Here is a 13,694-nt window from a genome sequence, read left to right as displayed (position 1 = left end):
CTACTGTGATTATTATTTTTTGACCATGCTGATCATTTATGAACATCTTGGCCATGTTCTGTTATAATCTCCACCCAGCACAGCCAGAAGAGGACTGGCCACCCCTCAGCCTGGTTCCTCTCTAGGTTTTGGCCTTTCTAGGGAGTTTTTCCTAGCCACCGTGCTTCTACACCTGCATTGCTTGCCTTTTGGGGTTATAGGCTGGGTTTCTGTACAGCACTAAGATATCAGCTAATGTAAGAAGAGCTATATAAATACACTGCTCAAAAAAATAAAGGGAACACTTAAACAACACAATGTAACTCCAAGTCAATCACACTTCTGTGAAATCAAACTGTCCACTTAGGAAGCAACACTGATTGACAATAAATTTCCCATGCTGTTGTGCAAATGGAATAGACAAAGGTGGAAATTATAGGCAATTAGCAAGACACCCCCCAAAACATGAGTGATTCTGCAGGTGGTGACCACAGACCACTTCTCAGATCCTATGCTTCCTGGCTGATGTTTTGGTCACTTTTGAATGCTGGCGGTGCTCTCACTCTAGTGGTAGCATGAGACGGAGTCTACAACCCACACAAGTGGCTCAGGTAGTGCACTTCATCCAGGATGGCACATCAATGCGAACTGTGGCAAAAAGGTTTGCTGTGTGTCAGCGTAGTGTCCAGAGCATGGAGGCGCTACCAGGAGACAGGCCAGTACATCAGGAGACGTGGAGGAGGCCGTAGGAGGGCAACAACACAGCAGCAGGACCGCTACCTCCGCCTTTGTGCAAGGAGGTGCACTGCCAGCGCCCTGCAAAATGACCTCCAGCAGGCCACACATTGTGTTGTTTAAGTGTTCCCTTTATTTTTTTGAGCAGTGTACATTTGATCCCATCTCAAGTGAACCTCCTCTTCTCCCCACTCCTGGACAAGCTCACTGAGGGTAGTGACTTGCGCACAGACATTGTTGAGACAAGAGATAATTGGTTTCCCCTTAATCACGCCATCCCTTCACATATGAAGACAATGTTCCATTCTGACGTCACCCCTCTCTGGGCCCCAAGTGACTGAGCCCTAGCTGAGAAGGGAAACGTGCAACTGTATAGTCCAAAGGGACACATTCTAATGATAACTCACATAAGCATATTATGTAAATGAAACATCCTATTTATCCATGTTACCCAACTAATTCATCCTCCAGTGCGCCAATTCCCCCTTGTGGTCTGGAGCAATCCCGCGGTGCAAGCTCGCAATTTTAAGGAGGAACTGCTGCATCTCTTCAGTCCCCGCTGTTCCGTAAGGTGTTTCTTTAAATCTGATCCTGATGCGGAATAGATTGCAACGTATTCATGACTCTGTACCTTCCGTAGTCCGGACTTGGCGATTGGTAAGAGACCTCTGGTGGCATGTCTTGTGGGGTATGCATGGGTGTCCGAGCTGTGCGCTAGTAGTTTTAAAAACAGACCGCTCGGTACATTCAGCTGTGAACACTTCTTACAAAAAACAGGTAGTGAGAAAGTCAAGCTCTCCACATTTGAGATGTACATGCATATCATTAAAGAAAGGTCCATATTTGGATGGAAACCAAGCTAGTGAGAGGTATCAAGTAAAGTTGTAATTTCAGTTGAAAATTCCCAACACTGCTGTGCTCCCTGGGGCCTGCAGCCAACCACAGCCCTGCTGGCCTCACAAACCACCATCTGCTATAACATTGAGTCAGTTCTTCCTACTGGACATTGGAAAGCTTTTGTTTTGACACCCATTGTTCGTCCTAGATGGGAAATTGGTGTGGATGGTTCAGAGTTCCATGCTTACAAAAGGGTTGATTGATACACATCAGATGACAAGCCTACTACATCCACTAAAGTACATGCGCCTTGGTGTTATACGCAAATCAGATACAATTAAGGTAGCTCCAACGGTTAGGATTGTTGCCACGCAAGTAAAGCAAACGTAATTGTTATATAGAACACTTTATTTGACATGTTAGAACAAGACATTACACCCAAAGAATGTATCCAGAAGAAACATAGAAATGAGGCTCCTCAAAGAGGTCTTTGACATGTCGTTGACCTGTTGAGAGAGAGAGAACCTATTAGTTCAGTTATGGTCTGAAAAGCATAAAACAAGACCTACCTCTTCTCGAGTTGTCCTGATTCAATCATTGTCCACTACAGGGGCCGCCAGAGGGACTACTGGCGTCACAGATGACCACATCACAATGGACGAAGACCTAGAAATCAAAGATTTGATGGTGTCAGATAAATTTAAATAAAGGGATGATTGCCACTCACAAAATTAACCTAAAGATTGTTGGGTGAACTTTGTTACCTGGCCACTCGGCTCAACCGCATCCGACGAAGGAAAACATATAGACCTCAAAGCGTTTGACGTGAGGGGGGAAGTGGACCCTGGCGTCAGCTACCACCGGGTGGAAGACTACACGGTACGGATCCTCCGGGTTCTCACAACTGCCAGTGTAGAGAGAGGGACTAAGTTAGGAACAAGAACACTAAACCCCAACCACCTTGTGTACGAAGTCTTATGGTGGTGTCATGACTGTCCTGTGAGGATCAGATCAATTACACCGTGTTGTAAATGACAGGAGAAGTGGGTTCCTTCTCCCCCTCCAGTATGAACTAAAGGAATGTCTTTGTTAACAGGCTTTTCCCACCAAAACTCTTACCCCTCCTAAATTCACCTCGGTCTTGAAAAACACCCAACATATTTCATATACAATGTAAAGACTCGAGACTTCCTACCTGTAGTGTGAGCACTTTTCTAGTTCCAGTATTTCCTTTAAAAAAACATGACATTCTTTTTCTATCTCTGACCAGTCTTATGTTAGAAATATTGTTCCAGTATTCACTTTTGAACGTATTAGAGAAACTCCTAGAAAATGTGCATAGTAAGTAGCCATGCCACAAGTGACATCAGAGAGCGGGTCAGACTGACAGAACTGTCCCCGGCGGCCAGAGTGCATAAAAGGATTGGTAACTGAAATTAACATTAGACCAGAAAACCGTCAGTCGCAAGCTACACATTTGAAACTTCCCTAAACGCACCTTCCTAAGGACGGCGAACTGCAGCTCATGTCCAAAGCGGTCCGAAACCTGAATACCAACACGAGGGAGAATAAACACCCCTCAGGCAGACAGTCACTGGTACAGCCGATTAGCTGTTTGAGCCAAGTACCTAGAAAAGCTAACTTCAGTGGGACCATTCTGCTACTATATCCAAACCATCCTACTCTCATCACCCACTGAGGAATCAGCGACAGGGTTGATTAGCCCATCTTCCAGAATGAGTGAAAGGAAAATCCATCCTGAAGTTCCGTTCAAGACTAGTCATTGGAGCCACGGACAACTATTGACATTGTGACCTCAGGGAGCCAATCAGAGAGAAGACCCAACCACGGCGGCATCTCACAAATACATTCATGCAAAAATGTAACAACGATAAGTGTTCCTTATGGAACCATGGGTGGGGGAGACATCGTAACAAGCCGTCATATTGTGTCAGTCCGCTAGGGACCTGTGTGTTTAGCTAGTAAATAAATTAAACCAATTTGTATAGTACTGAATCATAAGGCTGGGGTTCTTGCAGGTGCGAGGAGGATACGATGGTTAATAAGTTGACTTTAGCAATGTAATAGATTTCTACCGTCTAGAGTTTAAGTCGGGAGACGGTATCTTTAAAACCGTTTCCTCGGCACCCCAAATCCTAACACGATTCATTTAGTCGGGTAACAATTAAACAGTCCTCAGATAATTCAAGGTCACGACAGTAGTTTGTTGGTTTTAATTTCTGATCTTTTGGCCCATCAGAACTGGAAAAATCTGATTTAGTACATTTAATTTAAAAACAGAAATTGGGCTGCCTATTTGAAAAAAAGTGCATTTCATTTGTCAAGGGAGGGTCATACTAGCAATGCCATAGCATTTCTCATCAACAATATTACTTTGTCTACTGCAAAGACTTTTATAGCTAGGTAAATGACGGATGTCCAACATGTATGTTCAATTACATTGACATGAATGCATTCTCATGTGTTGAAACGTCCCTCTAAATGGTTCTTCGAATTCTAAATGATCCAGAATGGTCAGACTACAGGCGACCTGAATATTGATCAATTGACCGTGGTTTAACCCTTAGTTTTTTATTTTTTTATTACACCTTTATTTAACCAGGTAGGCTAGTTGAGAACAAGTTCTCATTTGCAACTGCGACCTGGCCAAGATAAAGCATAGCAGTGTGAACAGACAACACAGAGTTACACATGGAGTAAACAATAAACAAGTCAATAACATGGTAGGAAAAAGAGAATCTATATACAATGTGTGCAAAAGGCATGAGGTAGGCAATAAATCGAATAATTACAATTTAGCAGATTAACACTGGAGTGATAAATCAGATGATCATGTGCAAGAAGAGATACTGGTGTGCAAAAGAGCAGAAAAGTAAATAAATAAAAGCAGTATGGGGGTGAGGTAGGTAAATTGGGTGGGTAGTTTACAGATGGACTATGTACAGCTGCAGCGATCGGTTAGCTGCTCGGATAGCAGATTTTTAAAGTTGTTGAGGGAGATAAGTCTCCAACTTCAGAGATTTTTGCAATTCGTTCCAGTCGCAGGCAGCAGAGAACTGGAAGGAAAGGCGTCCAAATGAGGTTTTGGCTTTAGGGATGATCAGTGAGATACACCTGCTGGAGCGCGTGCTACGGGTGGGTGTAGCCATCGTGACCAGTGAACTGAGATAATGCGGCACTTTGCCTAGCATAGCCTTGTAGATGACCTGGAGCCAGTGGGTCTGACGACGAACATGTAGCGAGGGCCAGCCGACTAGGGCATACAGGTCGCAGTGGTGGGTCGTATAAGGTGCTTTAGTAACAAAACGGATGGCACTGTGATAAACTGCATCCAGTTTGCTAAGTAGAGTATTGGAAGCTATTTTGTAGATGACGTCGCCGAAGTCGAGGATCGGTAGGATAGTCAGTTTTACTAGGGTAAGTTTGGCGGCGTGAGTGAAGGAGGCTTTGTTCCGGAATAGAAAGCCGACTCTAGATTTGATTTTGGATTGGAGATGTTTGATATGAGTCTGGAAGGAGAGTTTGCAGTCTAGCCAGACACCTAGGTACTTATAGATGTCCACATATTCTAGGTCGGAACCGTCCAGGGTGGTGATGCTAGTCGGGCGTGCGGGTGCAGGCAGCGAACGGTTGAAAAGCATGCATTTGGTTTTACTAGCATTTAAGAGCAGTTGGAGGCCACGGAAGGAGTGTTGTATGGCATTGAAGCTCATTTGGAGGTTAGATAGCACAGTGTCCAGGGAAGGGCCGGAAGTATACAGAATGGTGTCGTCTGCGTAGAGGTGGATCAGGGAATCGCCCGCAGCAAGAGCAACATCATTGATGTATACAGAGAAAAGAGTCGGCCCGAGAATTGAACCCTGTGGTACCCCCATAGAGACTGCCAGAGGACCGGACAACATGCCCTCCGATTTGACACACTGAACTCTGTCTGCAAAGTAGTTGGTGAACCAGGCAAGGCAGTCATTAGAAAAACCGAGGCTATTGAGTCTGCCGATAAGAATATGGTGATTGACAGAGTCGAAAGCCTTGGCCAGGTCGATGAAGACGGCTGCACAGTAATGTCTTTTATCGATGGCGGTTATGATATCGTTTAGTACCTTGAGCGTGGCTGAGGTGCACCCGTGACCGGCTCGGAAACCGGATTGCACAGCGGAGAAGGTACGGTGGGATTCGAGATGGTCAGTGATCTGTTTGTTGACTTGGCTTTCGAAGACCTTAGCTAGGCAGGGCAGGATGGATATAGGTCTGTAACAGTTTGGGTCCAGGGTGTCTCCCCCTTTGAAGAGGGGAATGACAGCGGCAGCTTTCCAATCCTTGGGGATCTCAGATGATACGAAGGAGAGGTTGAACAGGCTGGTAATAGGGGGTGCGACAATGGCAGCGGACAGTTTCAGAAATAGGGGGCCCAGATTGTCAAGCCCAGCTGATTTGTATGGGTCCAGGTTTTCCAGCTCTTTCAGAACATCTGCTATCTGGATATGGGTAAAGGAGAAGCTGGGGAGGCTTGGGCGAGTAGCAGCGGGGGGGGCGGGGCTGTTGGCCAAGGTTGGAGTCACCAGGTGGAAGGCATGGCCAGCCATTGAGAAATGTTTGTTGAAGTTTTCGATTATCACGGACTTATCAGTGGTGACCGTGTTATCTAGCCTCAGTGCAGTGGGCAGCTGGGAGGAGGTGCTCTTGTTTTCCATGGACTTTACAGTATCCCAGAACTTTTTGGAGTTAGAGCTACAGGATGCAAATTTCTGCTTGAAAAAGCTGGCCTTTGCTTTCCTGACTGACTGCGTGTATTGGTTCCTGACTTCCCTGAACAGTTGCATATCACGGGGGCTCTTCGATGCTATTGCAGTTCGCCACAGGATGTTTTTGTGCTGGTCGAGGGCAGTCAGGTCTGGAGTGAACCAAGGGCTATATCTGTTCTTGGTTCTGCATTTTTTGAACGGAGCATGCTTGTCTAATATGGTGAGGAAGTAACTTTTAAAGAATGACCAGGCATCCCCAACTGACGGGATGAGGTCAATATCCTTCCAGGGTACCCGGGCCAGGTCGATTAGAAAGGCCTGCTCGCAGAAGTGTTTCAGGGAGCGTTTGACAGTGATGAGGGGTGGTCGTTTGACCGTGGACCCGTGGCGGATACAGGCAATGAGGCAGTGATCGCTGAGATCTTGATTGAAGACAGCAGAGGTGTATTTGGAGGGCAAGTTGGTCAGGATAATGTCTATTAGGGTGCCCATGTTTACGGATTTGGGGTTGTACCTGGTGGGTTCCTTGATGATTTGTGTGAGATTGAGGGCATCAAGCTTAGATTGTAGGACTGCCGGGGTGTTAAGCATATCCCAGTTTAGGTCACCTAACAGAACAAACTCTGAAGCTAGATGGGGAGCGATCAATTCACAGATGGTGTCCAGGGCACAGCTGGGAGCTGAGGGGGGTCGGTAGCAGGCGGCAACAGTGAGAGACTTATTTCTGGAGAGATTCATTTTTAAAATTAGAAGTTCGAACTGTTTGGGCATAGACTTGGAAAGTATGACAGAACTTTGCAGGCTATCTCTGCAGTAGATTGCAACTCCTCCCCCTTTGGCAGTTCTATCTTGACGGAAAGTGTTATAGTTGGGTATGGAAATCTCAGAGTTTTTGGTGGCCTTCCTAAGCCAGGATTCAGACACGGCAAGGACATCAGGGTTGGCAGAGTGTGCTAAAGCGGTGAGTAAGGCAAACTTAGGCAGGAGGCTTCTGATGTTGACATGCATGAGGCCAAGGCTTTTTCGATCACAGAAGTCAACAAATGAGGGTGACTGGGGACATGCAGGGCCTGGGTTTACCTCCACATCACCCGAGGAACAGTAGGATGAGGGTGCGGCTAAAGGCTATCAAAACTGGTCGCCTAGAGCGTTGGGGACAAGGAATAAAAGGAGCAGATTTATGGGCGTGGTAGAATAGATTCTGGGCATAATGTGCAGACCAGGGTATGGTGGGGCACGGGTACAGCGGAGGCAAGCCCAGGCACTGGGTGATAAGAGAGGTTGTATCTCTGGACATGCTGGTCTCAAAGGGTGAGGTCACCGCATGTGGGGGGTGGGACAAAGGAGGTATCAGAGGTACGGAGAGTGGAACTACGGGGTCCATTGCAAACCAAAACAATGATAACTAGCCTGAACAACAGTATGCAAGGCATATTGATATTTGAGAGACATACAATAAGGCATAAAGTGATTGCAGGTCATGATTGGGAGAGCTAGCTAAAACAGCAGGTCAGATAACAGCAGCTAGTCGGCTAACACAGCAACAGAAGGTAAAAATGGCGACGACTGGGCAGAGAGGGTCGGATTAACTACACACAGATCCTGAGTTAAGGCACAGAGCCGACAGATAAAACACAAATAAACAGAATGGAGTACCGTGATTTAATGGACAGTCAAGCAGGCATAAGCTATGTAGCCAAGTGATCATAGTGTCCAGGGGCCAGCCGTAGATGAAGTAGTGAGGCCTCCACTAAGCTAGCCCGCGGTGTTTAAAGTTAGTAGCCCGGGGGGGTGGTCTGCTCAGACGGAGGGGGTCTGCTCAGACGGAGGCCGGTTGAGGGCACAGCGGATGGGGTATTTGTCTGCAGACCAGACGTGGTCGTGTCGACAGAGAATCCAAGCCGGATGGCGGTGGCGAAAGAGAGGTTGTGAGTTGTAGAATTGTGTTTGCTAACTGGTGCTAGCTTCGTGATTCAGACAGCTAGTCATGGGTAGCAAGCTAGCAGAAGATGGAGGTCTGTTTTTAGCCACGCCGTGCAATTCCGTCGGTAGATTACCACACGGAACCCCACTAGAGGGGACCAATCCAGTTGTCAAAATAGTTTGTGGCCTAAGAAGATTGTTCGATAGACCTGTTCAGATAGCAGCCGATATGCTCAAGACAGCTAACGATTAGCGGGCCGCAGTTAGTATATGGACGTTCAGGTTACGTCGCGATGGAGGGGCCGGTTGAAATACTCCCTCGGGCAGATAACGTCGGTATCCCAGTCGTGAAGGCCCGGTGGGGCTCCGCATCGGCAGTAAAACGGGTCCGGATAGGTGATTGTAGCCCAGGAGTGGCTGATGGCACTCTTCAGCTGGCTAGCTCCAGGATAATTGGTGTTTGCTCCGGAATTGATGTTAGCCGATAGTCACTCGGATAGCAGCTAGTTAGCTGCAAGATCCAGGTGTAAATGTCCAGAGCTTGAGGTAAAAATCCGGGGATATGGAGAGAAAAATAGGTCTGGTATGCTCTGGTCTGAGTCGCGTTCTACAAAACTGGCAATAGTTTTCCGAGCTAAAGGATAGCTGATGAGCGCTAGCTGTGGTTAGCTGAACTATTAACGTTAGCTACTAACGTTAGCTTGTGAGCTGGCTAACTTCTGGTTAGCTTCTGTTGTAGATTTCGGATACGAGGTGAATAATACTTTTGAGGAAGAAAAAAAACAGATCCGCACCACATTTGGTGAGGTGGGTTGCAGGAGAGTGTTTTGAAGTTGAGTTAAGAAAATATATATATAAAAAAGATATGCGAAGAAAAATATATATACACGGGACAAGACGAGGACATCTGACTGCTACGCCATCTTGGATTAGTTACCGAATAGACAGTCGGTATCATATTTTCAAAATAAGTACTTCATTTTAATTAAGAATTTCATGCAATGCGCCAGAGCAATTCTTCCGCTGTCGGAAAAATTGGTCACACAAAATAAATTCTACACCCATGGCATCAGATTCACACGTGGAGGACTTCTGTGAAGGGAGCAGCTCTACAAAGTAACCTACGCATTGACAGTTTAGGCCTACTTTTGTCATTTGCATCTTTGGGAGGTTTATCATTTACTGTTTAACTGACAGATATTAGCAAAAAGGGATTTGTGAAATCTGAAGACGTTACATTAAGAGACAAACGCCCACACCAGTACAAATCCACTTGAGCTGACAGACAAGAGCTTCCTCAGGATTTTACTCAACGATTTAAGCCAAGTATGATATAGTTGCAGCTGAAGTGACAAATCTGAACTGCCCATTTCATGCACAGCCATGTGAATGTGGTGTCTTTTCCTATGATCTACAAAACATTATCAGCCTGTTTTTTCAAACTGCTACCACCCCCACCAGGATGACATTTTGATTTAATAAACCGCTGCAAAGTTACACCCGTGACAGATGAGCCTTGTGTCCACATGGCCACCGGAGCAAATTAAAATAGGGGGTGCCAAATTTTAAATTGCGTGATTTGATAGCATTTGGCAAACCCGATCCCCCAAATAAATGGTTTTGACCATAAAGTTGCTTCACTCCACTGCTTGGTGTAACATGTATCCAGATACTGAAAAGACACCCGCAAAATAAAGTGTCATTTGCAGCGTGCATAATCATGGGCAAAGTCATTGTAGCCCATCTACCAAAGGTTGCAGTGTCCATTACAATGTAGGAAAAATAAGTAATCTTTCAATAGTTACCCAATTTAAATTCTTGAGAAGATGACAAAGTTAAAAATTAGGCCAGCGGTGTCCATCTGTGGCAAAGTGCTCACCCAAATCAATGCTTATGACAAACCCAGCTGTGTCGTAACATTTTTTTAAATATGAACATTAGCTAGCTAAATAAGGCTAGCAAGATGCTGCTACACTTGACCGTGGTATTTGTTCATGTTTAGCAACTCCCAATTAGCGCATTCCTCTAGGACAGGAAATTCCATTGAAAGTGGCATCAACTTCTAGGGATCCTGTCAACTGATCCTATTCAGTTTCAAACATCAACTTCCATGCTGCACAGGCGTGTGAACCATCCTTTATGTTAAGCGCATAACCGTTTTAAACACAAGAGGTCACTTGTGCCTGAATCCAACAAGTATTCAGTCAGTGTTAAGAGCAGTTGTATGAAACCAAGCGGAAAGGCAAGCCAAGCTTGCCAGCCGCTCTCGATTTCCAGTCGACTGACCATCAGTTCGGCACAGCACTGAACTGTAGCAAACCAAAAGGATAACATTGAGTAAAAAGGTGTAGGTAACGCCAACATAGTGTCTTAACCTTTCCACACGAGAGTTCCAAATATCTTCAACAGTCGCCCCAGCGGGAGTTTATTTTATGCGCGGGACGTCAGAATGCACTCACCGTTCCAAAATGTGGACTGTTAACCCACGCTGACCTCAAACCAAGGCACACTACCTGCTCATTTTCTATAGGCTGTTCCAACTTCTAAGTTTGCCTCATTAATTCACAAAAATAGCCCATTTCACTGTTGCAGACAATTTATTTTTGAGAATTTGAATGAGCCGTACAAACTTTCCTTCAAGCATACAGACATTTGCACATCTAGTCAGAACAGGCCTTGCACAAACTTTCCCCCTGGCACATTTATTGCCTGGTGGCCACATTGCCTTCCTTACAAATAACTGGACATGCGTGCATTCCTATCAAAGTGCCTTAATTTCTGTGTAACGTTTCTACTGTAAGTATAATGTACTTGGCGTTTTATTCATGCATTCTGATTCTTGCCTAGATTGTAATGGACACGTGTGTAAAACACTTTTGAAGGTGGTACTAATATGAGCTAACGCCATACAATGCAGTCGGGTTATCACGTAAGCGTCTGTCAGACTCAACTGACGTATGGTGTTTAAGACACCTGGGATCTCGGAGTACCCGAGATGATACGTGTGATGCTACGCGCCAGAATCTCCCATAAGTGTTCATTTGGGTGGAGATCTGGTGACAGACCGCATACTGCTCACATCGTTTTTAAGCTCAAACCATTGTGACCACTCATTACCTATGGATGGGGGCATAGCCACGGTAGCCAAAGTAAATGGCCTGCCAAGCATGATAGGTTGCTAATTACTCAGGAACCACACCTGTGGAATAACACTTGTTTAGGCCCAAATACAACAAGTTACCCATTAATGATGAGATTCCACCGGGGTCGGGAGTCACGGTTCTCGTTGGGGGTGGCCCAGCAGTGGTCAAGCACCAGCGCTATCTTGGGGTCAGAGGACCTGGTCAGCTCCACCTCAAAGTGCAGAGGCTGTCTCAGGTACCTCACCACTGGATAGTCCTCCTCCTGGTGGAACGTGTTATACGAGGCGTCTGGAACACAGAACGAGACAACCGGTGGGCACAAAACAGCGAGGTACCATCTCAACTTGTCCATAAAGAAACACACGTTTATCATATCCTGTTGTGCCCTGATGAACCCCCCCACCAGAGGCTTCTAACAAATTCCCAAATCAGCTCCTCACCGTTACTCCATAGCCACACCTGTAGATCTCAGAACTCATGAGTAATATATCATAAGGCTTACATTTTTGGGAATGGTTTTGTAAAGGACACCTTCCAAGATTCTATATTTCATTTCCAGATCATCAGGAGTGATTAGAATTGAGGCCAAGTTGAAATTCTGAATTTGTGCACGCTTACCCTGAGCGAGTCTCATTCTGACCATTTGTCGACCCGTCCCAGTCTCGGCAAAACGCTCGTTGTCACGCGGCCTGGTGAGGAAGGCCAATGTGCGAGTGATGTTGACCACATAGTAGCAGGAAACCTTTAACCTAAAAAGAGGGATGTAGGGGAAACTTCAAGCAGTGGAGTGGACACACTGGTAGTAGAGGCACATTTTCCCTGTATACAAAGTATTGAGCAATTGGAGAAGAATTTAAAAAACCTAATAGCTACAATTGTGATGCGTAATGCACTTACTGATATTCCTCCTCTGAAGACGTCGTGCCATTCAGCTTCACCTCAAGTTCATCTGGCAAGGAGATTTCGTTCTCATACAGCATGACATTGTTGATAAACTATGTAGTAGAGGGGAATTGACTTATTACAGCCTGCAGAAGCAAACAGTCCGTAAATACACAGTACCCATCACCTCAGGGTAATAGTCATTTTACCTTCCTGGTGGTGCCACAGGAGTTGACAGTGAAGTGGAAGTAGGCGAAGCGATCGTCGCTGTAGGTGGGACCACAGGCGGGGTCGCTCAGGGTCAGCTGACCGGGGTTCAGACTGGGAGCAGACTCCACCTTGACCGCCAGCGCAGTCATCGTTCCGTTAGAGAAACACTCTTGGGGGTGGGGGAGCAAAAGACAGGTTCTGTATTTGTTACACTTCATTGAGCACAGTAGAACCAATAGCATAGCACCAAAAGTGCAAACCATGCCCATCTGGCACTACTATTAGACTCACAGTATTTGCAAGGAACCCAGGTTAGGTAACCATGTCAAACGACTATTTATCGGAAGTAATTGTTTGAGAACCAACCAGTCAGCGTTTTGAGGAAGCTGCAAGCCAGGGAAAAGTGTTTGATGGTCATGTTGTTGTAAGGATTCAACAGAGCCACATCCAGCCTGCTCCTGACAGAGGACGGGTGAACCGACTGGGAACCAATGGGAGAGTTCATTAGCATGCATGTATACAGGGTAAGGAAAGCAAGGCTAGCTGCAGCAATTTAGGTTAACATGTTTTGGGAGAGCATCGTACCTCAAACACTGCGTCCGGCGAAGAGAAGGGTAACGTGATGGTGAAGTCTGCGTCGCCCTCTGTCAAATACTGTTGCGCAAGCTCATGGTTAAGCAGCCGCTTGCCAACCAAGACCACGAAAAAGGGCTCTTGGTTCCTGTAGTCCACAGTGATGTGAAAGTTCTCCTGATCACAGTTGCCAGTGACTGAGGGTGGCACTACAAGGACAAACAGGGTTGTGTTTATTAAGCACAAAAAACAGGAAGGTACTACTTGAACTTGTCCAAGGACGATCCTGAAATATCAGGAACAGGACACTGGGTCCAAATACTCTAAAGCTTAACATTTTTTTTGTAGAGAGACCGCATAGGAAAAACCTACAGTATGGCTAGTTGGGCTTTCACTGCAATCATTAACCAGAGGAAGCCATTCAACAGTAGTTTGGCGTAGTCCAGAGACATACCAATGTCCAGCAGTACAGCGTCCACAACGGCAGAGTGAGCGAAAGGAGCGTACTCTGGAAAGACGACCAGGCCGTAGATCAGCTGAAGAGTGAAGGTTGTGACACCTTGTTCCGCCCTTCTCTGTAGTGAAGTTAAAAGCATTGGTCAATTGATAGCATTATTGTTGTAACAGAACTCTATTCAATATCAAGTGA

The 13,694-nt window shown here is 45.9% G+C and overlaps 1 protein-coding gene across 1 annotated transcript in view; it reads right to left on the bottom strand.

The window, feature by feature from the left end:
- Positions 1-1,941: 1,941 nt before the first annotated feature.
- Positions 1,942-13,694, bottom strand: part of LOC129848710 (uncharacterized) — a 43,718-nt gene continuing 31,965 nt past the window's right edge. Inside the window, 10 exon segments of the mRNA XM_055915813.1 lie at positions 1,942-2,217; positions 2,316-2,340; positions 2,342-2,455; positions 11,479-11,668; positions 11,999-12,129; positions 12,278-12,375; positions 12,472-12,641; positions 12,839-12,953; positions 13,058-13,254; positions 13,500-13,620. Of these exon segments, the coding sequence (XP_055771788.1) occupies positions 2,146-2,217; positions 2,316-2,340; positions 2,342-2,455; positions 11,479-11,668; positions 11,999-12,129; positions 12,278-12,375; positions 12,472-12,641; positions 12,839-12,953; positions 13,058-13,254; positions 13,500-13,620 (1,233 nt within the window). The 3' untranslated portion in view covers positions 1,942-2,145.

This window comes from Salvelinus fontinalis, unplaced genomic scaffold, assembly GCF_029448725.1.
Source record: "Salvelinus fontinalis isolate EN_2023a unplaced genomic scaffold, ASM2944872v1 scaffold_1126, whole genome shotgun sequence".
Taxonomy (NCBI): Eukaryota; Metazoa; Chordata; class Actinopteri; order Salmoniformes; family Salmonidae; genus Salvelinus; species Salvelinus fontinalis.
Note: the sequence above shows the minus strand (reverse complement) of the source record. Positions and strands in the feature narration are given on the sequence as shown.